This window comes from Oncorhynchus keta, chromosome 21 (assembly GCF_023373465.1).
Source record: "Oncorhynchus keta strain PuntledgeMale-10-30-2019 chromosome 21, Oket_V2, whole genome shotgun sequence".
Lineage (NCBI taxonomy): Eukaryota > Metazoa > Chordata > Actinopteri > Salmoniformes > Salmonidae > Oncorhynchus > Oncorhynchus keta.
In genome coordinates this window covers 17610171-17637558 of record NC_068441.1, presented here as the reverse complement: position 1 = coordinate 17637558, position 27388 = coordinate 17610171, and the positions used below count along the sequence as shown (strand labels likewise).

At 42.9% G+C, this 27388-nt stretch overlaps 1 protein-coding gene across 9 annotated transcripts in view; it reads right to left on the bottom strand.

Annotated features, from left to right (window-relative positions):
- Positions 1–27388, bottom strand: part of LOC118400208 (ephrin type-B receptor 2) — a 158077-nt gene that overhangs the window by 80488 nt on the left and 50201 nt on the right. For 6 of the 9 annotated variants that reach the window (XM_052473398.1, XM_035796835.2, XM_052473401.1 and 3 more), the window contains exons 2-3: positions 20966–21051; positions 3542–4226 (exon numbers count right to left, since the gene is read on the bottom strand). In XM_052473398.1, coding sequence (XP_052329358.1) covers positions 3542–4226; positions 20966–21051 — 771 coding nt within the window. The remainder of the gene's footprint in view (positions 1–3541; positions 4227–20965; positions 21052–27388) is intronic. The other 3 variants (XM_052473400.1, XM_035796838.2, XM_035796839.2) reach the window with 1 other exon arrangement.

The window sequence follows — 27388 nt, the reverse complement described above, 5'->3', positions numbered from 1 at the left end:
ATTAATGAATGCTTTGAATCTGTGAGCTGTGCAAATGTAGCATTCCATCCCGTTCCCCCATGGCCTCTCTCAGGTAACAGTCTGTGAGCTGTCAGGCTGTCTCATGTTTCACACTGGGCTTTTCTTTGCATGTCAGTAGGAAAGACCATGCAGTCTCCTGTTCCTCACATTCTACACCCTCAACTGTCCTGGATGTCAAGCAGAGGTATTTGATGTGGTGTGCTGAATGCTTCCTTTTACATCTGTGCAGCGGGACATGCCTGTGTAAACTACGCTGGTGACTTTACAGCATTCCCCTTCCTCAAACGGACTAGTTAAAGAACTACTGTACGGTTACTTAGTGCTGTTCCAAACTTTTACTGTAAATGTGACTTTTGCGTCTCTGTCTGAACATTCATTGCTCCATAATATGAGACACACTCCCACAGTCAAGACCCTTAAAGCCACAATGGCATGGGGTTAGATGATCAGATTACAAGAAAAAACACACATGGGCATTGTTAGGGAGTTTGCATTTCCACCCCTGAACATGGCTCTTATTGTACCCTTCTAGAGAGAGAGTGCTTTTATTTCAACTGGTACGGCAAGGATGAACAGGACCCCATGTGTGTGTCTCTGTGGTCCACCATCTCCTCAGGCTCGAAGGGTAATCAGATCTCTACTTTCAGGGCCCTTTCTGTTCAGAGACCCTGATTTGCCCCTGGCACTATGAGAAGTAACTTCATCTGGTTAGTAACACGATCACAGAGAAAAGCCCTGCAATTTAAATTGAAACAGCGCTGTCTATTGTCAATATTTTGACAGATTTCATGTCAAAGTGTAATTATTTGCGAAGGGCCGTGCCACGGATTTAATTGATACATGTGTAATTACGTCTTGTTGCCAATGTGTTGGAAAAAGCATCACTTGCCTCATTAATAATATTGGCGCAAGACTGCTCTTTCATCTTCACTGTTATTTATTTTCTGTCTGTGGTTCCATAATCCTCTCCGAAAGAGGATACTGAAGACTCCCTGAGAGGGCATCTTTCACAAATCAATTCATTACCCAAACATGAGCGGGCAAAGGCGCATCTTTCATAAATCAATTCATTACCCAACCACTGGCAGTTAAAAGGCACTTACCACAGTCTCACACGGCGATATCCACTTTCAATGTGGAGAAAGATAAATCCACAAATACCAAACGATGACAGGCCTCGATCAAAAATCAAATAAAAAAGGCTTCCCATACAATAGGCCAACCGCAAGCAATAACACATTTCATCTTTAATGATTTAATTTTCTTATTTTGTATCACACACATTTCACCTTTTCTGCACTGAGTCTTATAACTATTGTGTGCCTATAAAATCCATCTCTATGCCAGTGTTTTGCTGCATGCCACAGCTCCACTCTAAGATAATGCATCCTGCTCATAAAGTTTTAATAGTCAAGTGAGTGTGTCTATGTTATCGCTGAAGACCTAGCCACACTGAGAAAAACTGAAAAAAACATCTGCTTGTACACACTGGGTAGCGGTGTGTTTGTTTGAGCCTTGGCCTTGCTGACACGAAACCACTCTCAGTACAGCGGAAGTGCTGATGATTTTTAAAAAATGTAACCTTTATTTAACTAGGCAAGTCCGTTAACAACAAATTCTTATTTACAATGACAGCCTACTCTGGCCAAATCTGACGACGTTGGGCCAATTGTGCGCTGCCCTATGGGACTCTCAATCACAAACAGATGTAATTTTCTTCAGAGCAGAGGACCTTGGATGGCTAGCCTCTGTAATTTGGAGAAATAAACAGGAGGGTGATAAGGAACTGGAAGGTAAAACGCTACATACACCCCAACATGTGCCGAAGGTGAAACACTGACACTGCCCAGCCCTCTAGAAGTGATTGATTGAAAAACGTTCATTTCAATTGAATGGCCATCAATTGAATTGTATAATCCAGTTTCACACAAAATCACTGTGATTGAGGATGCCCATGGGACGTTTCAATCCGACAGTGCAGTGAATTACATGTAGGTCAAAAAACAACCAGATTTGTTTAATTATGCAGGGGTTTCAAATTATAGCAGATATCCTCCATGCTCCTCTTATTGGTGTATATCCCTTAAGGAGGGCCTGTGCTTGTCCTCATTAGCAGTCATTGAGCGGAGGTACTGTTTTGAGGAGCAAGGCGAACGCCCATCACTGTCCCTCCTCTCTGCAGAACCAGCGCCAGAGCTGCTGGGGGCTGTGGGGTAATTACAGGCAGGCTTATGACAGAGGCAGCAGTACACAGGCGGCTGGAACACAGGTAGGCGGTTTATTGTGCCTGCCGGCTGGCTGCTTGGCTATGTCAGTGTGGGCCTTGTCTGCAGGCTGCAAGCTGCAGGCTGCAACTGCCCTGTTTTGCTGTCAGCCATCAGGCTCTCTGACCGCATCCAGCCAATATCACCTGTTGCACAACAAAAGGGAGTAGCAGCACAGGTGAGGCTGAGCACACTGATGTTCTGAAATGGTAAATCGATCTGGACCACGAGGGATTCCAGTCGAAGATAAGAATGATGGGTGGTAGGCGTTTGGTGCAAATCTTCTCTGTACATTGTGGTGTACCCAGTAGGTGTGTGTGGTAGCTAACTGACTCAACACTGCAATGCACCTACAACAATAGATCTGATGCTCCTACTCAGCTTTGATCTTATTTTGGCTGTTTGTGTTTTCATTAGAAAAGCTATCATGGGCTTAAAATCAAATCAACTTCAGCCTTCACTGTGAGAAACTGAAATATTAACCTCTTTACAGCCTTTTCCACCAGAGCTGGAATATGGAATGAGAAGAGCTATGACAAAATGATCAAATGTAACATATTCACACATCCTACACGCATTAGCATTACAGCTTCCCTTGAGGTAAAGTCATGCATTTAATAGAATTCTCCCAGTCAGGGAAATTGTTTCCTTTCTATGTGGATTTGAATGGAAGTATAAGATTACATCCATTACACCGTGTGGAGTATTAAAAGTAATAAATAACTCCAGGCTATGACAGACCTATGTGACTGGAGTCCAAACACCTCTGATCTGACAGTCCTCTTCCTTTAGAGTGCCTTAGAAATGAACCAGGCATGTTCTATGTTCGCCCACTTCAACAAAAAAAAGACATATTCTGCCATATATACTGTATAACCTGAAGCACATCTGTTACATATGTGAAGTAACATTCACTAGTTTATTATTGGAAAAGCTTAGGAGTGATCATTCATATGAAAATGAGACCGTAGAGCCAACGTGTACTATCCACTGTGATGTGTGATCATCCCATCCTCCTGTTTACTTATTCAATTCATGGGCGTATTTTACAAGCGTAGACTGTCTGTTCATAGGGCATAACCTGATCCCTAGAGCAGCATGAAGTGCAGTATGCAGACAGGGACAGTATTAAGTACTGTGGGTATGCTCTGCTATCTGGATTACTCTGTTATGAATATACAGCTGACTGGCTCTGTAAGGTTACTGTGTCCTCTGGATAACAGAGTTGAAGAGAGAGGGATGAGAGTGGCCCTTACCTCTACACACAGTCCCGTTCTCCACAGCCTCGTGGCCAGCCTTGCACATGCAGCGCCCGATGGGCACCATCCACTCCCCATCCCCGTTGCAGTACAGTTTGATGGGCACGTCCACCTCCTCCCCGTTGGAGATACACACACCCCGTGCTGCCACCAGAGAGGTGCTCTCTGCCCCAGACAGGGTCTCCTGAAACACAGCTCCATTCTGGATGACGCGGGGACACTTCCTGTAGAAGACACGCACGGCGATGAGGGACATGCAGCCGCCGTAATCCTGGAAGGCCAGGTAGAATCCATGTTTGGACACGGGGCCGAAGCTCCGCACCTCTGTGTTGATCTTCATCACCCGGCCGCCAAGGTCGACCTGGGAGAAGCTCTCATCGGCCGCGATGGTGTCCACCTTGATCCAAGGGTTCTCCATCCATGGCGGGGACACCTTGTTGGCCGTGTCCGAGTCTGACTCATAGTAGTACAGGTTAAAAGTCTCTTTACAGGAGCCGGGCACGTTGGGGATGGAGCTGCAGTCTCGCACGGAGAACTTCATCTCCACGTGGATCCGCTGTGCACCCCGGCGCCGGATGTACTTGGTGCGGACCCAGTTGTTCTGGTTGTTGTCGAACACGTTGCACACCTGGTAGGTGCGGATGGTGTTCATGTTCTCATCGTATCCACTTACCTCCTCCCACTGTGGAAGAAGGACACAGAGGTAAAGGGTTATTCTGTCCTTGTGTTGACCATATATATTTTGGTTTAGTAACATGTTAATACCTCCAACCTCACATAACCCAAGGGCAATTGTGTACTCAGCATCATGGCTACACTACCACCTAACCATACTCCACAGATAAAGACAGGGCCATTCCCAGCGGCAGTGCTCCCAGTCAGGGCTGAAATTAAACAGCAGGAGTTTGGGAGGGTATAATATGGGCAGGGTATCATTTGCTCTCTGGCATTGTAATGCTCGCACAGAGTTAGGGGGGTTGGCATCTGTCTGTGCCCACTAGAGACCCCACTTGGCTCCCTGTGAACCTGGCCTGTTTTGTCCCCTCTGCTCTGCTCTGAGACAGGACCATGCATTATTTATCTAGTAAAGGCGAACAGGTGTTAAAGTCTACTCTTCATACAGCCAGCAATGCTTTGTAGTGTAGCCTCCTCTCTGGATCCTTTCTGTCCTCTGGCCAAATAGAAAAAGAGAAACTATTTGCATAACGTCGATGTCGAAAGCTCTTCAAGGGTAACAAATACTGGTCTAAAATAAATGAGGAAAAAACATTTTCTCCAGGGCATTGGTGATGCACCCAATTTTCCTGTTTTTGAGTTACAACATGTTATTGAATACTAGAATGGGCAAAGCTCTGAATTAGTCCAGCACCAACACATCTGTTACTGTGAATGAAACAGGTCAGTCATTGTAATGAAACACATGCATGACATGAACATAACCCTAATCTGAGTCACACAATAAAACAGAACTGAGGTAATCACATTACACAGGTAATTATCTGCAAAGGGAGAGAAGATTTCAGTTTCTGTGTTTGGGATACTTTTCATTTCAGCACACACACACACAAACAACAACACACACACACACCTAGACAACATAAATGCAAAAAAAGAAACGTCCCTTTTTCAGGACCCTGTCTTTCAAAGATAATTTGTAAAAATCCAAATAACTTCACAGATCTTCATTGTAAAGGGTTTAAACACTGTTTCCCATGCTTGTTCAATGAACCATAAACAATTCATGAACATGCCCCTATAGAACGGTCTTTAAGACACTAATAATATACGCCATTTAGCAGACGCTTTTATCCAATGCGACTTACAGTCATGTGTGCATACATTCTACGTATGGGTGGTCCCGGGAATCGAACCCACTACCCTGGCGTTACAAGCGCCATGCTCTACCAACTGAGCTACAGAAGGACCACAACTAACAGCTTACAGATGGTAGGCAATTAAGTCACAGTTATGAAAACTTAGGACACTAAAGAGGCCTTTCTACTGACTCTGAAAAACACAAAAATATAAATATGCCCAGGGTTCCTGCTCATCTGCGTGACCGTTCCTTAAGCATGCTGCAAGGAAGCATGAGGACTGTATATGTGGCCAGGGCAATAAATTGAAATATTTGTACTGTGAGACAGGGAGACAGGACGGACAGGTGATCGTCCTCGCAGTGGCAGACCACGTCTAACAACACCCGCACAGGATCCATAAATCCGAACATCACAACTGCGGGACAGTTACTGGATGGAAACAACAACTGCCCGAGTTACACCAGGAATGCACAATCCCTTCATCAGTGCTCAGACTGTCCGCAATAGGCTGAGAGAGGCTGGACTGGGGTCTTCTAGGCCTGTTGTAAGGCAGGTCCTCATCAGACATCAACGGCGAACAACGTCGCCTATGGGCATAAACCCACCGTCGTTGGACCAGACAGGACTGGCAAAAAGTGCTCTTCACTGATGAGTCATGGTTTTGTCTCAGCAGGGGTGATGGTCGGATTTGCGTTTATCGTCGAAGGAATGAGCATTACACCGAGGCCTGTGCTCTGGAGCGGGATCGATTTGGAGGTGGAGGGTCCGTCATGGTCTGGGGCGGTGTGTCACAGCTTCATCGGACTGAGCTTGTTGTCATTACAGGCAATCTCAACGTTGTGTGTTACAGGGAAGACATCCCCCCCCCCCATGCCGTACCCTTCCTGCAGGCTCATCCTGACATGACCCTCCAGCATGACAATGCCACCAGCCATAGCGCTCGTTCTGTGCGTGATTTCCTGCAAGACAGGAATGTCAGTGTTCTGCCATGGCCAGCGAAGAGCCAGGATCTCAATCCCATTAAGCACGTCTGAGACCTGTTGGATCAGAGGGTGAGGGCTTGGGCCATTCCCCCCAGAAATGTTCGGGAACTTGCAGGTGCCTTGGTGGAAAAGTGGGGTAACATTTCACAGCAAGAACTGGCAAATCTGGTGCAGTCCATGAGAAGGAGATGAACTGCAGTACTTAATGCAGCTGGTGGCCACACCAGAGACTGACTGTTACTTTTGATTTTGATCATCCCCCCCCCCCCTTCGTTCAGGGACACATTATTCCATTTATGTTAGACACGTGTCTGTGGAACTTGTTCAGCTTATGTCTCAGTTGTTGAATCTTGTTATGTTCATATACATATTTACACATATTTACACACTGAAATGTAATGCAGTTGACAGTGAGAGGACATTTCTTTTTTTGCTGAGTTTATTTTACTAGTAGTGTGTCTATATGCAACATCTGCTGTTACTCCAAGGACTCCAACCACCGTGACCTTGACCTCAACAGTTCATCTGGGGAAAGCCCTTTCTTAACCCAATGTCTTTTCACACCAGTCAGCCGCACCCGTGCTGCCTCAACCCTAACTCTCTCACCCCCTCTTCACTCTCCACTTCACAGCTGATATAATTTCACAAATTAGTGCCCACTTAACAAGGATTTTGACAGAGGTTTGACGGGTGAGGAGGAGACAGTCAGCCCTCATGTTTAAGACCCACGTTCTATCAAACACTCAGACTAATTAGAGCTTTTCTGCTTTATTCCCGTGTCCCAATTATTCTCTACAGACAGACATCATGCCAAATATGTACAGTTCATTAATAACAGTTGTTAGATGTTAGTAACTGGAGGGATTTGAAGGAGACAAGTATGATTAAAACTTGTAAGATTGGCACTAAACTCAAAACAATTAAGATTGTGTTTGTAGACAATGATTAAAGAGTCCTTGGATGGGATTCAACCAGATGGTAGCTATATGTCTTCATTTTGAGGACACGAATCTACAAATCCTTTATAATTCACAGAATACAATAGATATGGTCCATTAATGTGCAATTAAAGCAACACATGAATAAGTGTTAGAATGTTAATATTAATAACAAGTGTATGAATGTTACTGTTGATTGATGGGGTAGAGATCTCCTGGGGTAAATCTGTTGGTTGGCCCATTTCTCCACCCATCCAAATGGACACAGCCATCCAGGGTCACGGGCAGCCATTGACCTTTCCACCTCCCTTCATAGATTGACGCTCTTTTCAGACAGAGGTCGTGGACCGATTAAACAGGAAAAGACAGAGTGTGACGTCCTCTTGTTCTTAGTCTCAAGCATCAGCCCATCAAACTTAAATAAAGTGAACTGGGGTTGAGAGTGGGGGGGTAGCCACTAATGAGAGATAGACTAGGAGAAGGGAGAAAGGGGAAGGGAGGTGGGGTATGGCCAGGCTAAAAAGAACCAAACAAATGTGTTTTGATGGAGGGCCCCTGTAAGTCCTGTCACAGCTTTGCTGCTCTGCTTTCATATGAGCCAGTGGAGGGAAGCAAATGGGACATAACAAGATGCCAGCGATCAAGCGCTGAGTGTGAAATAAGAAGAAATGTCTTCATTTTCACAGCTTTTCCCCCAGTACAAGAGTGGGAATGCGGCTGCAGGGCAGTCAGGTGTTAGGTAAGGTGGTGGAGTTGGTGGTGGAAGCTGAGAATTACAACACTAACTCTCTCTCCTTTGAGATCGTGTTTTTCCACTCCAGGACACATGTGAGTCCAGATCTATTGAGTGGGGTTTCCATCATGACCACCATGTAGAGTATCTTGATTAGATGTAGGCTATGTAGCAGGATGCTATAAAGCAGAAGATACTGTACAGGGATGATACCAGTATTGCGATACTCGTTAGTTCGTTACTATCATGGCAAAGAAACAAAACACGAAGGTCGATTTAACTTCTTTAGGAACACAGCCTAATGTTGGAAACAAACTTCATTATGTTGTCATCCAGAGACATTGATTTATTTTCAAAGCCGTAGCACACAATATTTTTTACATAAAGCACGTTTTTAAAAGACCAAAGAGTCATGTTTTAATTTTGCCATGGAAAAGAATGATGCGGTATTGGTATCGTCCCAGTCCTACTGTACAATGTGTTCAACAATCAAATACATTCTTGGGGGCCCTAAGCAAAATCCTGTTCAACCATGATTACTACAAGCTTAGATAGCTGGCCGATTCTAAAAGATGTTAGCTGAAATGGTCTAATTTAGTGACTGCCAGTGACTGACATAACAAGAAAAAACTGCCGATGCACAAAGAAATGTCCAAATTGCACATTGTATATTTTATCATGCTAACCCTCAACAGTAAAATATTTGTTTATTTATTTTGGGGAAACTGATCCTGGGCCTACAAAAGACGGGCCAGTTTCCCGTGGCTGATCTATGGACATAAAGAGCTCACAGACTGAGACAGAACAAGTGAGTGCTTGCAATCAACAACATGCCAGAGGAGTTGCTCTCTTCAAGGTTCTGTGTTCACATAAAGGAGGTCCGTCTAATGGGGTGTCATCGGCTCAGAGGTTGGCACCCAAACATAAAGAGGACCATCATGAGTGGGGCGCCAAAGTGTCCGGGGTCGCAGCTATGTCTTTGAGGGTCGTACCCAAATATAAAGACAGCCATCAGTGCGCTAGCGGTGCAGAGCACTGTGCACCCTGCTGCACCGATCTACTGAGTGGGAACGGGATGTACAGTGGGTGAGGCAATTGTCAATAGTCTTCTAATTACAGCTAAATGAATGAGTTTGAACACCACTTATCCTCTTGACTCACATTCCTATCCCATGTGTATTATGCTGCATGGTGACACTTCCAGTAGATCTCAACAGCTAAATTGTGTTGATATATGACCTTTCAATTAAAGATAAATGGCCTTATAATTCCATGAATGTGGTCTGTATAAGCTATGAAGTACAGTATATAAGCATTTCGCTGCACCCGCCTTAACATCTGCTAAACTGTGTACGCCACGAATAAACTTTGATTTCAAGTTCTACTGAGTATGGAGTTTGGGAAAGAACCCAATAGCGACTGCCACCCACCAGCCGCTTACTGTAGCTGTATGAAGTGATAGAGCATAATAGTCTCTGAGAAAGAGGTTCGCGATCAATACCTCACATGGCTGCCAGCCACTCCAGGAAGGAGTGAACATTCAGCTGACCTGCAATCTATAAGTCTCCCTGACAATGTGTCTCTGCTTTATTTGTAAAGCCAAGCGGAACACACTGTCAGAGTCATAGAGGACACTGTCTCCAAAGCAGAAACTATTCCCAAAAGGCAGCTTTTGCAACATGAAACTATCAGAAATAGAGTCTATCTGGTCTCTAGGATGGACTTCTGTGTCTAACTGAACCTCTTTCCTGTGGTGGAATCGGCTGGCAGGGTGAGCTGTAGTTTCCCCCTGAGACATTTTAAATCATTCAAAGGCCACAGTGGCGTGTATGACACAACATGAAATGTGTACTTCAGTTCTCACGTCTTGTCATTACAGTGTGAGGATCAACCTGGGATGGCTGGAGAATCAGAGAACAGCTACACACACACCAAACATTCCAGCACTCCGTCACCGATACAAGTAAATAAATAATTCACACAAAGGAGAAAGAAGCCGATGGAAATCTCTTGGGGCTGAGTCGTCCAATTTACAGTTGTGGGAAATCTGTCAGAGTAAGAGTGCTCTGCCCTAAGGGGACAGGGGACAAATGACACCTAGTCTCTACATTGAGTTACAAAGAGGGGAACAAAACAGGCCAAGTACTGCAGGAATCCCAGCCACATGGAGGACACAGAGAGAGACACACGGAGAGACATAATAAGTGGAACTGTCTGATGCAGTCAACTTCAACGACCACTGTTTACTCGTAATGTACAACATGTGAAGTTAGACAAACACGTGTCCTATTGCCTCTTTAACCTGCCTCCACCAATCTACATGAGGATTGTGTTCACATTTCTCCTTTGGTGTAAAACAACAAGACAACAGAATATATACCAAGTTCCCAACCTGCGATTGTCAGTGCAGTGCTCACATAAAATCATAACCACACATAAACATGATGAAGAGATCCGAAAAAAACGTGAATAAAGTTTTACAGACCCACTTTAATTGACAGTCATACTAGATGAGGGGTCACTCTATTCTATAATGAGTTCCATACACTACAATGCTCTAACAAATGACCATTTAGGGAAAGAAATGGCTATATGCAAAGTTATGACCAGGCTCTTTCATAACCAATCAAAACCTGCAAATGCACTTGTGATTGACTCAGACACATCTTTGGGTCATCGTCTCATCGTGGAACGTATTGTCGGTTGCAATACAAAAGGTTTAGCTAAATTGCTGTGACACTAATTATGCACAACCTTATGTGGTGTTTGGTATTCAAGATTTGTTATTAGTAGCCTAAGTACCTTCCCTGAGAACTTCAGCGGATGTTGCTCTAAAATGTTGTGAACTGATATGAATATGGAATAATTAATTTTGTATAAGACTTCCATATTCCCCAGTCACTGAGTTCATTATAGCCGACTATAGAGAACGTACAGCACGTTGAGATATCAGCTGATGTACGAAGGGCTATATAAATACATTTGATTTGATTTGATCTATAGATCATCCCTCAATCGTCTCTTTGAGGTAGATTTCAACTTGTGCCAAATGAATCAACCTTACATAATAATGTCTTATCAATCTGAATCATGTCACAAGTTGGCATAAAATGAAATACATTTGTCATTGCTAAAGCAGCATACTAAATTAAAGTACTACACCCAGGGCTAGAATGTGCTGTGGCCTACACATGCCTTTACCTCTACTATCCAGTTCTATGGCCTGAAGTCACACAGAACAGTTCCTTACTGGTGCATTTCCTTACTGGTGCTTACAGGCCACAACATTAGTCCTTAATATATGGAAGACCTCAACATCCTCTCCACAGAATGTGTCTGGGTGTTTTTAGTGCATTGACTACATTCATTTGCAACTGCCTGCAGATTATGCTCCCCACATAAAACAAATACTACAGTTTACTATAGAATACTATAGTACTTACTATAGAATTCTGTAGTAAACTGTGGTACATTGTAGAATCCTATATTCTACACTGTAGTATCCCTTGACCGTATAGTGCTTACTATAGACTTTTGTAGTGTACTGTAGAATACTATACAACACACGGTACTAACCCTTGAACATGTGTAGTACTTACTTTAGAATGTTGTAGCATACTGTGAATACTATATTACACACTGTAGTATCCTTTGCTCATGTAGTGCTTACTTTAGCATTTTGTAGTATAATGGGAAATACTATACTACAGACTATAGTATCCCTCAATTGTTTAGTGCTTACTATAGAATTCTGTAATATACTGTAGAATTCTATACTACGCACTGTAGTATCCCTCGATCGTGTATTGCTTAATATAATACACTATATACCAATAGTATGTGGACACCTGCTCGTCGAATATCTCATTCCAAAATAATTGGCATTAATATGGAGTTGGTCCCCCCTTTGCTGCTATAACAGCCTCCACTCTTCTGGGAAGGCTTTCCACTAGATTTTGGAATATTGCTGCGGGGACTTGCTTCTATTCAGCCGCAAGAGCATTAGTGAGGTCGTGCACTGATGTTGGGCGATTAGGCCTGCAGGCTTGCAGTCGGCGTTCCAATTCATTCCAAAGATGTTCGATGGTGTTGAGGTCAAGGCCTAGCCCGAACCATGAGAAACAGCCCCAGACAATTATTCCTCCTCCAACAAACTTTACAGTTGGCACTATGCATTGGGGCAGGCGGTGTTCTTCTAGCATCTGCCAAACACAGATTTGTTCGTCGGACTGACAAATTGTGAAGCGTGATTCATCACTCCAGAGAACGTGTTTCCACTGCTCCAGAGTCCAATGGCAGCAAGCTTTACACCACTCTAGCCGAAACTTGACATCACGCATAGTGATTTTAGGCTCGTGTGCGGATGCTCGGCCATGGAAACCCATTTCATGAAGCTCCCGACAAACAGATCTTATTCTGACGTTGCTTCCAGAGGCAGTTTTGAACTCGGTAGTGAGTGTTGCAACCGAGGACAGATTATTTTTACACGCTACGTGCTTCAGCACTTGGCGGTCCCGTTCTGTGAGCTTGTGTGGCCTACCACTTCGCGGCAGAGCCGTTGTTGCTCCTAGGCGTTTCCACTTCACAACAACAGCACTTACATTTGACCGGGGTAGCTCTAGCAGGGCAGAAATTTGACGAACTTGTTGTTGGAAAGATGGCATTTAATGACGGTGCCACTTTGAAACTCACTGAGCCCTTCGTTAAGGCCATTCTACTGCCAATGTTTGTCTATGGATGGCTGTGTGTTCGATTTTATATATCTGTCAGCAACAGGTATGTCTGAAATAGCCAAATCCACTAAATTGAAGGGGTGTCCACATACTTTTGTGTATTTTGTAGTATACTGCACACTATCCCTCAATAGTATAGTGCTTACTTTAGAACTTTTCAATCGATTGGACTGCTAGCTGCTAGCTTTGTAAATGCTGTTTTGAAATGGGGAGCTCATGCCAAGGATTTCCTCTGAGGTTTCCCCTATATCGTCTAGCTCTTACTATAGAACAGGGGTATTCAACTCTTACCCTACGAGGTTTGGAGCCTGCTGGTTTTCTGTTTTACCTGATAATTAATTGCATCCACCAGGTCTAAATCAGTCCCTGATTACAGGGGAACAATGAAAAAAAGCAGTGGGACCTGAGTTGAGTTTGAGGGCTATGGAATGTTGTAGTATATTGTGGAATATTACACTCCACACTATAGTATCCCCTGATTGATTTTTATTTGACGATTTAAAAACACAACACAACCACAAATGTGGATACAATGCATTTAGAAATGTTTCAAGAACAACAAAGTAAAACATTTATTCCATTGTGGTCCTAGTTCAAACATAAAACATGTTACACATTTAAAGATAACCCACATGAAATACTATATTATACTGTATATGATCTAAAATGAATGTATACACTACAGTATTATTCACTGTAGTGTTATTACAGACTTTACTGTAGTATTGACTGTAGTGATTATGCAGATGACTGTAATATACTATAGTATTCACTGTTGTGTTTTTGATTAGTATACTGTAGTAATCACTGTAGATCTTTTGCGAACATGAGTAGTATACTGTACTATTTACTGTCGTGGTTTTTCAGACATGACTGTAGTAAATTGCAATAGCACCTGCCGACTAGGGTTCGCTAAAATGGCACAACTAACAGACAATGTCAGTTACTGTTTAATCAGGGGAACACCTCAACCAGAACATAAGACACACAGGTTCATGACAGGCCACCTATTGAGTTGGGTCAACAGTTCTGAGCTCCTCAGAGGAGGAAGGGGAGGACCATCCTTCTCAGTGCATTTAGGACTCCTAGGTTTATAATGATTGTCTGAATAGAGCAAGCCACTATCTGGGTTTTTATTAATGGTTGTCTGATGATTGTTGATTCTTACTAGTAAAGCCAAAAGGAACTGCCAGTTGGTTTTTAATCATTGTACAGAATTTCCTGCTCGGTGATGTGGAAGTTGTACCTTCAACATCACTGTGGCTGGTGTGCCCTCTACCAATGTCTATGGTCACGGGAGAATGGAGGGCAAGCCTGGCAGGGGTGCCCTATATATAACTCTATGGCAGGGTATTTATACAGGCAGGTTTGAGGGTGCCTCCTCGAACTGAGTAGTTGGGCACGACAAACAACAACCACCAGTATGCGACAATGAAAATTGAAAACAAGCTTTTTATCTTATTAAAGAGGACTCTCTCACCATTGTTTGTTTTGTGTAGTTGATATCATCTGCGATATGTTAACAGGTCAGTCAAACAGCCATTTTGAGTCTAATGAGTTGTTCTATTTGGTACTTGTAGTGTCCATGGCCAAATGTTGCCCTTTTGATGCATTGGCTTATGCAAACTAGGAATGCTTTAAGGCTATGCTTGTTACTTTTGTTAGCTTTATATTTATTTGTTTGCCATGCATGTAGCCATTGCCAAATTAGCCTGCTATAGTATAGATCCGGCCTACCATGCCGCATGCTATTATTGCATTACCTTTATTTAACTAGGCAAGTCAGTTATGAACAAATTCTTATTTTCAATGACGGCCTAGGAACAGTGGGTTAACTGCCTTGGTCAGGGGCAGAATGCTCGGGGATTCGATCTTGCAACCTTTCGGTAACTAGTACAACGCTCTAACCACTAGGCTACCTGTGGCCATTGTCATTAATTATTGCCATTAACAGCCAATTAATGTATGTTCATTGCTGTAATTGCATGTTATTTGCACATTTGTCTCCTTTTAGATCAACCATACTCCATACAAAGCCAACCACGTCTCAACTTGGGACAAGCCCCATGTAAACAACTGTCAATCATTCCCTGCCATGCATCTCCATTACATCTATAAAGACTGAAACTGAACTGCATCTCTGCATCTCTGCTCTTTAACTTGAGTCCCACAGTAGATGGGCCTCACGTAAACCTCAATCGAGGGGCGGCAGGTAGCCTAGTGGTTAGAATGTTGAGCCAGTAACAAAAAGGTTGCTGGACCGAATCCCCGAGCTGATAAGGTAAAAATCTGTTGTTCTGCCCCTGAGTGCCGAAGACGTGGATATCGATTAACGCAGCCCCCTGCACCTCTCTGATTCAGAGGTTGGGTTAAATACAGAAGACACCTTTCAGTTAAAGGCATTCAGTTGTACAACTGACTAGGTATCCCCTTTTTCCCAATCAGTTACAATCTTGTAAATGAAGAATATTGTGACAGGCTAGGAACCATCGTTTTGGTTAGTGTTTCCCTGGGCACCCTTATTAGTGGAGGACATGCAGGCAATGTATAAAATCACCTCTTGGTCATGTTCAGGTGGTTCTGTGTGTTGTTGCTGTTGGGTTATTTCCGTGAACAACCATTTTGTGACCATTCTGTCTTATAAAATTGTTTGGGGTGTGGTTATTTGTTCTGAATGGTATTTGTTGAGTTTGACCATTAGTCAGTTTATTCATGTGTGAATATTCAAGATGTTCATTATGTAAAGCCACTGTTGGTTTGTTTGGAGAGGATTGTCTGTTTTATTGGCTGCACCCACATATAAGGTGGGCAGCTGTCTTTAAGTAAAGTCATTTGTATTTCTAAAATATACTGTTTATGTAAATGCAGTGGTTAACTGTTCTTTTCTACTATCATAAGTACAATATTGTTTGTCACTTTTTTTGGTGGATCTAGTGGATCTTGCTTGTTTTTTATCAGCTTCTGTATGGTTTCCCTTTAATGGGCCTAGAAACTGGCTAACATTTAGGATGTTACAATTGTAATAAAACAATATTTTTGCAGAGGTCTGTTGCATTGCTCAACTGCTGATCCACCTCAATAGGTGGCCTGTCACTAACGTCTTATGGGCTAGTTGAGGTGTCCCCCTCCATTAAACAGTAACTGCCATAGTCTGGTAGTTGTGCCATTTTAGCTAACCCTAGTCGGCAGTGTTACTACGATATACCACATTCATGTCCGCAAAATCACATGAACTACTACCGTATACTAGTCATTTCTACAGAAACACTACAGTAAATAATACTGGTATAAAAATATAGTATTACAGTTTTTAGACCACAGATCTTTTTTTATATGGGTCCACCGAAGATGAAAGCAAAAGATGGTCGGTGGAAGAGAGGCTAGAAGGTGCTATTCCACAGCAGCTCTGAAGGTCAGAACGTCTGGCCTGGTTTTCACACTCCTCTCAACTCTCACTTAGGAAAAACACTGACCACTTAACCTCTTGGCTGCTCTGCTTTGGATCAAATAGCCTATCCTCACACTGTCCTGTGCTGTGCACAAAATATGTATCTTCTTGTCTGAGACAAGTATCACGTTAAAGTTCACTAAATAGTACATGGAATGTTAATTATAACATATTTCAGTTATTGGAGTTACTGGAGGCAGTTTCAGATGCTGCTTCAGTTTAACAGTTTTTTAAAAGTAATACAGGACTGATAATAAGGGGTAAACATACTGTGATCAGATGGACACACCTGGAGAACAGTCATAAAAGTTGGTTTGTTGATGTTTCACTGGAATGTTAGGTTATGTAATGTTAATACCTGGAAAGTGAGGAATTATGTATTTGAAATAAATGTGACTGTATTCAATTCAATTGCCATTAATTAAATATTGGGAGGAGGGGGGGAATTAAACCATTAAGTGACATGGTCAAATCTTCCTTACATTTGTATATGATCACGTGTCTCTCTATTATGCGTGGGAATACTTGGGAACAGATTTCCAAAATTAAAATAACTTGGAGCTGATTTCCTGGTGTTTTTACAGTCTTTTACGTCCAACAATGGTATAAAAAACATGGGGGGGGCAAATAAAACAGTCCGCGGGCCGCCAGTTGGGGAACCTTGTCGTATATAGCCTCTCCCTATTTAAATGAGGTAAGAAAACCTGTAATGTAATGTCACACCCTGACCATAGTTTGCTTTGTATGTGTCTATGTTTTGTTTGGTCAGGGTGTGATCAGAGTGGGCATTCTATGTTGGATGTCTTGTTTGTCTATTTCTATGTCTGGCCTGATATGGTTCTCAATCAGTGGCCGGTGTCATTAGTTGTCTCTGATTGAGAATCATACTTAGGTAGCCTGGGTTTCACTGTGTGTTTGTGGGTGATTGTTCCTGTCTCTGTGTTTGCACCAGATCGGGCTGTTTAGGTTTTCTCACGTTTATTGTTTTTGTTAGTCTATTCATGTATAGTTTTTCATTATGAAAGAACCATGAATAGAAACCACGCTGCATTTTGGTCCGCCTCTCCTTCAACTCAAGAGAACTGTTACATGTAACATCTAAATTAGGGTCCCCTGGAAACACTGACCAATACTTAGGTTCCTATACTGTCAATTGTAATTCCTCCCTGACGTATGCATTCGTTGTCATGTCAAACAGCAATGTACTCAAGGTGCTGAACACTAAATTCCAACTATAGAATTAGAATAAGCATTCTTTTTCCATGATTCCAGCAGTTCACCATTTAAATAGGCCTCAATTTAATTATTTTTTTCATGCCATGCGTCATTGCTTTGGCACTGTGTAGAAATTATAACAAAAGTGCAGGAAATGTATGAAAATGCAGAAAAATTGGTTTGTTTGAAGTTGGATTGAACAGTATAAACCAATCAGAATTGAGAGAACCCCACTGAAATCCCTTAACATTTATGAGTTGCTACCCGAGGGTCATGAACTACACATGAGCATATCTATAAAACATAAAATACAAATATTGTCATACTGTCAAAAAAATGAACAAATATTGTGATATGATATGTTGGTCATAATGTACAGTTGACTATCATGTATCAAGGTAGGATATATTTTATGAATCTTTACAGCGTAAGGAAAGGCCAACTGCTGGTATGGTACTGTGCTGAATGTTACTGATCTGTCAGTTAAGACTGTGAAGCCATGCATGTGCGTGTAAGACAATAGCTACTGTAAAGCAACTCTGGCTGGTATATTGAGCGATTCCAATTACCACACCTGTTCCTATTGTGCTGGTCCACTGGGGACAGCTCGGCCCCACGAGACTTCAGAATGGATTGTGTTCGCATCCAGCTCCATAATTTCCCTATAAAACCCCAACATCTGCATCTGATAGGTGCTTTACCTGATCAATCAGGGCCTGAGGGGTACTCTAGCTCTCCAATAACAGTGAAATTAATCGGATAATATTGAACGGGCCATGGCATAATGTTTAGTCTGAAGTCAAATGCTTTTCAGCAGAAACGGAAGCGAGGTTGAAGATAGCTGTATCCATGACAACCGGATGCATCCAGTTGTTGGCAACTCTGCTAAGGGTGTTATGTAGAAGTGTGCCCCTCACTTGTTAGATCTAGACTGTCTAGAGCTGTCTTCTCTTGCAACTTCAGATGTGCCCCTCACTTGTTAGCCTACCTATACATAACACCCTGGGACTTGACTTTGATGTGAGGATTGAAACCCCTAAAACTTTGATGCTGATTAATGAAAGTAAACAGGGCAGATTTTTCATCACTGGCATTTTCAAATGTTTGACTTTCAAGTCTGAAGTTTCAACTTCTTATTTATATAGATCATTAAATATACTTTTCTGATTGCTTTTCTGAACCTTACATGTAGTCAATATGAATGGGAGACGTGATGCAAACTGCCTGTAAGATTTCCAACCTCGTTAAGGGGGAAATGGTAGCGCTGGTTCTGTTTAGATTGAATCCAGAGCTGGGGAGAGGAAGACACCGGGCCTCTTTGTTCTCTCAAATTAGCAGGAAAGAGAGCATGCCCTCAGGTTGAGGGAGATGATGTTGAGCTAAATTATTGCAGAAGATCTTTGAAGTTGCACCAGTGGACTGTTGGAGCTCTTTTTTTTGTCTTATTTTTCGTGCTTAAAGACACACAGCATGATAGAGTATAATTCAAACCACCCTTGATACCAACCACAGAAGTATAAATAATTGAATAAAATAGGGAGTGGTTTTGTGAAATGCACCATCAAGTAAGTATGCAGCATATTTCTCTGTGTTTTGGACGTCTGAGGATTCTGGATCCTGTGGTGGAGGAAGAAGTGAAGGAGAGGTTCTGGTTTCAGCTGGTCAGATAGAACAAATCCTTTGGCGCACCATGTGGAAATACTGTGCATCAATCGCTGCTGGAGCTAATATAACACATAGAGTTGAAGTCAGAAGTTTGCATACACCTTAGCCAAATACATTTAAACTCAATTTTTCACAATTCCTGACAATTAATCCTAGTAAAACGCCCCTGTTTTAGGTCAGTTAGGATCATCACTTTATTTTAAGAATGTGAAATGTCAGAATAATAGTAGAGAGAATGATTTATTTCAGCTTTCATTTCTTCCATCACATTCCAAGTGGGTCAGAAGTTTACATACACTCAATTAGAATTTGGTAGCATTGCCTTTAAATTGCTTAACTTTGGTCAAACGTTTCGGGTAGCCTTCCACAAGCTTCCCACAATAGGTTGGGTGAATTTTGGCCCATTCCTCCAGACAGAGCTGGTGTAACTGAGTCAGGTTTGTAGGCCTCCATGCTTGCACACACTTTTTCAGTTCTGCCCACAATTTTTCTGTAGGATAGAGGTAAGGCTTTGTGCTAGCCACTCCAATACCTTGACTTTGTTGTACTTAAGCCATTTTGCCGCAACTTTGGAAGTATGCTTGGGGTCATTGTCCATTTGGAAGACCCATTTGTGACCAAGCTTTAACTTCCTGACTGATGTCTTGAGATGTTGCTTCAATATATCCACACACTTTTCCTTCGTCGTGATGCCATCTATTTTGTGAAGTGCACCAGTCCCTCCTGCAGCAAAGCACCCCCACAACATGATACTGCCACCCCCCTGCTTCACGGATGGGATGGTGTTCTTCGGCTTGCAAGCCTCCCCCTTTTTCCTCCAAACATAACCATGGTCATTATCGCCAAACAGTTCAATTTTTGTTTCATGAGACCAGAGAACATTTCTCCAAAAAGTACAATCTTTGTTCCCATGTGAAGTTGCAAACCGTAGTCTGGCTTTTTTATGGCCGTTTTGGAGCAGTGGCTTCTTCCTTGCTGAGCGGCCTTTCAGGTTATGCCGATATAGGACTCGTTTTAATGTGGATATAGATACTTTTGTACCTGTTTCCTCCAGCATCTTCACAAGGTCCTTTGCTGTTGTTCTGGGATTGATTTGCACTTTTCGCACCAAAGTACATTCAACTCTAGGATACAGAACGCTCCTTCCTGAGCGGTATGACAGCTGTGTTGTCCCATGATGTTTATACTTGCGTACTATTGTTTGTACAGATGAACGTGGTACCTCTTGGATGATTTCTTTTCATTTTCCCATGATGTCAAGCTAAGAGGCACTGAGTTTGAAGGTAGGCCTTGAAATACATCCACAGGTACACCTCCAATTGACTTAAATTATGTACATTTGCATATCAGAAGCTTCTAAAGCCATGAAATCATTTTCTGGAATTTTCCAAGCTGTTTAAAGGAACAGTCAACTTAGTGTATGTAAACTTCTGACCCACTGGAATTGTGATACAGTGAAATAATCTGTCTAAACAATTGTTGGAAAAATTACTTGTGTCATGCACAAAGTAGATGTCCTAACCGACTTGACAAAACTATAGTTTGTTAACAATATATTTGTGGAATGGTTGAAAAACGAGTTTCAATGACTCCAACCTAAGTGTATGTAAACTTACGACTTCAACTGTAGTAGTCATAGTTTAAAGGATAATTTATTTTATTTTAAATTTGTCTTTCCATTTATTGTTATCGCATCAATTCCGGCAATTTATCGCCCAGCTCTGCTGTTAGGTGTCAAAACCTAGTTGATCTGTGATGAACTAAAATTAACTGAAAATGTGGCGCACTGTAGTATTGCTGCATCTGCATGAAAATTAGATAATTAGCAATCAAATGAATTAAGCAACTGAAATGAAAATGTTATGGTATCATGTAGATCATGAGCTTACACTCACGCTGTTGTCATTGGACCCTGACACGGGATAGACTGTCCAGCCCAACTCAGCTGTCGCTGTGGTGGAGTCCATTAGTGTCTCTGTGGAGAAGAAAGAGAGGGCGGTCAGACGACATCCAAGTCATAGAGTACCTTCAAACAAATAATATACAGTAGCAACGGTGCAGTAGGTGAGCATAGGTGAGATGGGAGTCCATTTATGAGGTACTCATTCAAACCCTAATAAGATTTGATTACAATTAATAATAATGAAACTATATTTCATTTTCAGTCTTAAAATTACTGCTACTGTAGTATTTTTTCAGACATCTCCATTATCCTCTCTCTTAAAGATGGCAATGCAACTGTTTGAGACCAGGGCATATTTGGCTACATGCTGTAGTAGTAAACAGTGTGTGACCATCCACGTGGAAGAGAACAGATCACTGGGTTCACTGGAACTTGGTCAACTCTACCACAGCCACCAGGCTACTACTTCATGGGTCAACTTCCACTCAACAGGCACATGCTTCTTCAGTTCCACCCCCTGGCTTTGAGGGGCAACCTCCCGTCTGGAAAAAGAAAAGCTCCTGGGGTAGTGAGAGGGGCCACTCTAGATCCGCTGGATTAGCTGGTGGAAAAGAACACCTCTGGTAATTGGGGCCAAAGAGAATATGTCTCCTGTTTGTCATGAGGTCCTCTCTGGCCAGCCAACGCCATTCCAGAGGCAGGCAAGGCAGGCTGTCTGTCAATGCCTTCTCTCTGAGAAATGAGGGGGACGGGGAGGGGGGCAGAAAGAGGGTCCTACAGGCCTAATGAATTTCCACTAGTTATTAGCCAAGGAGCACCAGTGTGGAGCTGGAGCAGATGGAGACAACATTCATCAGGTGATAGGCGCCAGCTGCAACTCCAAAAGGCCATGTATGCAATTCCCCTTGACAAGCCAGCTACTAACTATAGTCACTTTTGGTGATTGGTAGTATAAAGTTATTTTTCAAAGATGTATTTATTATTCAGCATGCGTTCTGTATGGTCAGACTTCCCTTTCAGAAATTGGAAAATGACTATTGGGCTACTGATCTGGATGGCCTGATTTTACAGTACAGTGCAGCTAAACTCACACGAGAGAGAACAGCATCCAATATATTTTAGAACGTTCCAGTATTTTATAACACATGGATTTCCTCTGATTTATTATATTCCAGAGGAAACCAAAGCTTTTAATTAACAGGCTCCACATGCCGCACATTTATTTTTAGGAACTTGCCGAATCTAAGAGCCTCACCAATATACGCAAAGCATAATAGCACATTTCACATCCCATTCAGTTCTCACAAAGCCCAAACAGTATAATTAGGCAGATGAGGCTGCATTTTTGCTACCATTGATAACCTTGTGCGACTTCAGGTTGAGCAGTCTACATGAGTGTTAGGCAGTGAAATGGTAATTATCCCCCGTAATGATAATGATAATTAGCTGAGTAGTAAAGTGAGAATGATGAACCCCCTCGGTGGTGGTTTAGGGAGTGTGGTGGTGTAGAGAAAAGGGAGGGAGTGAAATCCCCTGGTATGTGAACACAGACGGCCCTCCAGTCCCTCAGTCAGGCTCACACAACCTTTTGCTTACTGCTATTAGAGGCCTGCACGCTGGACAGGTAGTACCTGGCCCTGAAAGACTGATCACCTTTCCCCCTCCTGCTGACTAGACTTCATAGCAGGCAGCCACACCAATTCATTACCTGCTGCAGTGCCAAGAGTACCTCACTGAGTCACAACCAGCACTGTTCACTCCCTCCTCAATCCTCAGGCTCTCAGCAGGCAGCACAGTGGCAGGGCGAGACTGCTCAGTCAGACACACTGACCAGTAAGAGAGAGGCCAAGCAGAGTGGAGGGAGGGAGAGAGAGAGAGAGAGAGAGAGAGAGAGAGAGAGAGAGAGAGAGAGAGGAGAGAGAGAGAGAGAGAGAGAGAGAGAGAGAGAGAGAGAGCGAGACCAGGCAGTGGAAGGAGGGAGGTAGGGAGGGAGAGAGACCAGGCAGAGTGGAGGGAGGGAGGGCTCTGGCCCCGAACAGGGAACGGTATGGCAGCGATGAAGCCAAGAGACCAGGACTGACTGTTTACACTGAGGTCTGGAGGTGACGACACATTCCAGCCTGGGCCTCTGGCTCAGCTGGAGGTCAAAGGGCACCAGCTATATTTCAGTTATATGAGCACACAGAGGATGCTGAGCACACCGAGGACGTGAGAGCTTAAACTTTTCAACAAGGCTGTCTTTTTTATTACTAGACAGGCTCAGCCTGAACACTGAAGGTGCATGAATATGCAATGAGACCTTGGAGTTTTAGATACGCTTACAGGCCTAAGAGCGCTTCCTAAAACACTTCCTGAGAGTAAGCAAGGAGGGTTTTGTGCTGATCGTAAACCTCCGCTGAGAGGGTTGTTTAAAGTTACAGAGGGGCCAGACAGGAGGGGCCAGCAGTGCTCCAACAACACTGAGTCTTCTCTGAGAGCTAGGGATGCCGCAGCCTCTCAGCTTTCCAGAGAATGTCATCACATTTTAAATGAAGGTTAGAGAGAGCAGCTGTTCACAAGCTCATAAACAAATTGAGTCTCAGAACACATACCCACATTAATTGACATGGATCAGGGGTTATAGGCCTGGGATTATTGTAGTGGAAATTGGTTGGTCGGCAGCCACGTTCTAAATACCAGGAGCAACTCGCATAACTTCTATTTCTAAGAAGTGTAGGAGACAGTTATATGCAGAGCAGTTTGTTCCAAAATGATTGCAGGCCCCATTAGCAGATGGGCAATACACAATGGTGGAGGACGAGCCAAGATACCTGCACACACTATGAAGTGCTCTGAGACCAAGTGAAAATACAATTCATTTTCATTCATCGAGTCGGTATTCAAGGTATGTGATATTGCTTTGTTCAGAGCTTTGGGGACGTTGCTAGCCCTTTTAATCCAGGCACAGTGGTTCTCCTCCAGCTCCAAAGAGCAGGGGATGGATGCAGCAGAGGAGGACAGGAGAAGCGGCCGGCCATAGAGCACGTGTGTGTACATGTGTGTCTGTTTTTGATCGCACATGTGCTTGATTTGTGTGGGTATTGTGTGAGTATGCTTTGGCTTGAGACGAGTAGGTCAGGCTTTGAGAGATGGATGGCCAATTAGTGTGTAGGGTTGAGCAGGGCAGAGTCTGACTGATGGATGTACACACTGTCTCCTCCAGGGTGTACCATCTTATCTCCCAGCTCCCATTGCCCTCCTCCAGGCAGGAAATAGGTAACAAGTGCAGCCTTCCTAACAGATGCACATCCCTGTCTCTATAGCAGCACATTAACACACAGGTGGACACAAAGGCGGACACACACACACACGCAGTCACAGATTCACTGATTATACTGTAAAAATGTATACAGCATGAATTTCCGGCGAATTGTGTGGTAGTTTTCTGTCAAAATAGTGCAGAACAACAGTGCAGAACAGCTGTGTAGAATAAATACTATTATAATATCTAGAATGCAAGGCACTGCATCTCAGTGCAAGAGGCATCACTACAGTCTCCGGTTTGAATCTAGGCTGTATCACATCCGACCGTGATTGGGAGTCCCATAGGGCGGCGCACAATTGGCCCAGCGTCGTCCAGGTTAAGCCGGGGTAGGCCGTCATTGTAAATAAGAATTTGTTGTAAACTGACTTTCCTTGTTAAATAGAGGTTACATTTTTTTTTAAAGTCTTCAACATGGGCAAAACCGGGCTTGTATCAAATTACGTTAATAGTTTAATGAGGGTATTTCTGAAGAAGTGATTGACCTCCAAAACACAGCATGTAAAGGCTTGCAAGCATGATGATCTTTTATCCTCCTTCCCAGGAGAATTGTACTATATTCTAGCCTCTACGGAGCAAATTCCTCAACATTGACTTCTACATCAAAGCATCCACTAACACTTGTTTTCAATGCAGTGGAAATGGCAGGTTACAGCACCACAGTGTTTTTCTCACCAAATCTGTGGTGTGTATAACTCAATGAACTTCCATTTCATTAAACACCTGGAATCATAGGCTATATTCAATGGAAAATGTGGATTATAGATGGCGGTACAGCTATAGCCTGAACAATCTGTCCATAAGCTAATACCATAGACCAGAGAGCAGTCTTCTTGTGGACAGTGATATAAAAAATATGCCTAGATTTATGGGCACTGGGATTGGAAAAACTGCCTGTGCTGAGGTAAGACTGATGCCCATAATGATGGACGCACACTGCTACTGTATGGCATTTTGGACAGAATAACAAGTAGAGTGCTCTGTTTCATTTGAGGGAGGGAGCCCCTGAACCTGAGCCATCTCAGAAATCTTTCAACTCCATGAGGGTCCATTAGGTGGGGCTCCCACCACCACCACATTACAACATGTCCTTGTGCGGTAAATTAATCAGTAATCCTGCATTTACAATGAAACAGGGGCTTTGTGGATGAGGTGGCATCGGCCCAAACCCCAACAGCATAGGGTTTTTTTCAGAGAGTCAAACTGGGCTTGGCGTGCTGCCTGGGTATCTGGTGCACTTTAACATGTGTCTTTGGAGAGACATCATTCTATCAGGAAGATTTATGGGTAACCAGGGGTTTTTGTCGGTTCCTGCAAGGCCCGGTTCTGGGGTTCTGATGATGATGTAGGGGCTCGAGGAGTGATGACGTGGGATGGAGTGGGACACGACTGAGGCTGAGGATCTAGGCCTGCTCTGAGGGAAAGAGAGGAAGTTGGGCAGTTGATTTTGGCAGCAGACAGTGCCCTGTGAAATATGCTACCACACACAGTACGTGGAGCACTCTGACTGCTAACAGAATGATACAGCACACCATTCCCATGGGCTACAGGCAGGATGTTCAATAGTAATCCTTACAGAGCCCACTGTGTTATCATTCAATATAACTAAACCTGTCAGCCTGGACAAGGAGAAATGACCAAAAACAGAAAAGTAAATCAAGCAAAAACATAACATGACTGTCAAGTCTACTAATCACTCAAAGACACTCCTGTTTTAACCCTTTTCTGAATCAGCCAATTTTATCACAAGAGTATCGAATCCATAATACTAGATTATTTAGGTACAGTATGTACATGTGTCAAACTACTGGATCATAAAAATAACAGCTTCTCCTGACCCTTATTCATGATAGCACATACAGATGTTTGATCACCCTGTTGCAGAACTGTACTGCAAAGCAGGACACTTAAAATGTGCAGTGTATTTGAGGTTTAAAAAGGCTTTTGAAGTTTGTAATTTCCACTTTGAAATTTGAGACTTGATTTTCCCTTACAAAAAATGTATTAACCACTACAAAAATGTCAATTAAAGGAGTAGTTCACTATTTTACACCAACTCGATGTTAGATGGTTGCTCACAATGAAAGTAGTCTACGGGCCAAGAGAAACTGTAATCCATGGTTCAGTTTTCTTTAAATAGACATTAAAAACTTAATATGGCCAGATCACCTTTAAGTAACATCAAACCAAATATGGAGTTGATTTCAGGTGATTTGACATTAAACATGCTCACATGCCCCCATCACTTTCATTGATTGTTAGCTTGTAGTGGCTAAGGTTAGCTGACGTTTGTAGTGGATGTTTAAAGGATACTGAACCATTGATTACAGTTTCTCTTGGCCCATAGACTACTTTCAGGGTGAGGAACCATCTAACATCAAGTTGTAAAACATTTCCTGTTGCTGCAAGATTATTGTCCTGCAGTAGCACACTGGCTAAAATGAAGATCCTACATCTGTAACTTTCCAACAGATCACTATTCCAAAGTAATCGACTTAATCATTTTCCAAACCTGGTTTACATCATCGTGGATTACAACACCCCTGTGCGCTGGCTTGCCAATCTTTTCAACATTTGGAATTCTTTCCATGCATCCAGAATGTGTGCTATTGCTATTAGCAGTAACTGTAGGTGCATCATTAGCACACAGTTTCACTGCACATTAAAATGTAGTTAGTTCTGAAAGACACCATATTTCATGATTTGAGTGCACCACTGTTAATTGTGAACCATCAATCTCAGAAGCACATTTGGAGAAAGAATGGTCACCACCTGGTCAATCAAGCACACCGGGGCTTTGGGAGAAAAACCTCAGCTTGGCTGCAAGGCTAGAAGAGTCAAACATGTTTCTAATATTTTTTAAATACTCCTGAAATCCTCATTCAAAAATCCTAACGGAGGATAATGGTTTTTCCTTGAGTGGTTAATGGAAAAGGCTGTAATAATGGATCTCATCATTCAAAATAGTTCAATCTTCAATAGACAGAGAAAAGCCTTCAGTCTGATAATTGTTCCCTGAAATGTGGAGATCTTCCATCATACTTGAAATACCTGCGGGAAAGTCATGCAGAAATGCACAAAGCACCTTACTTTAAACTAACAGCTTTT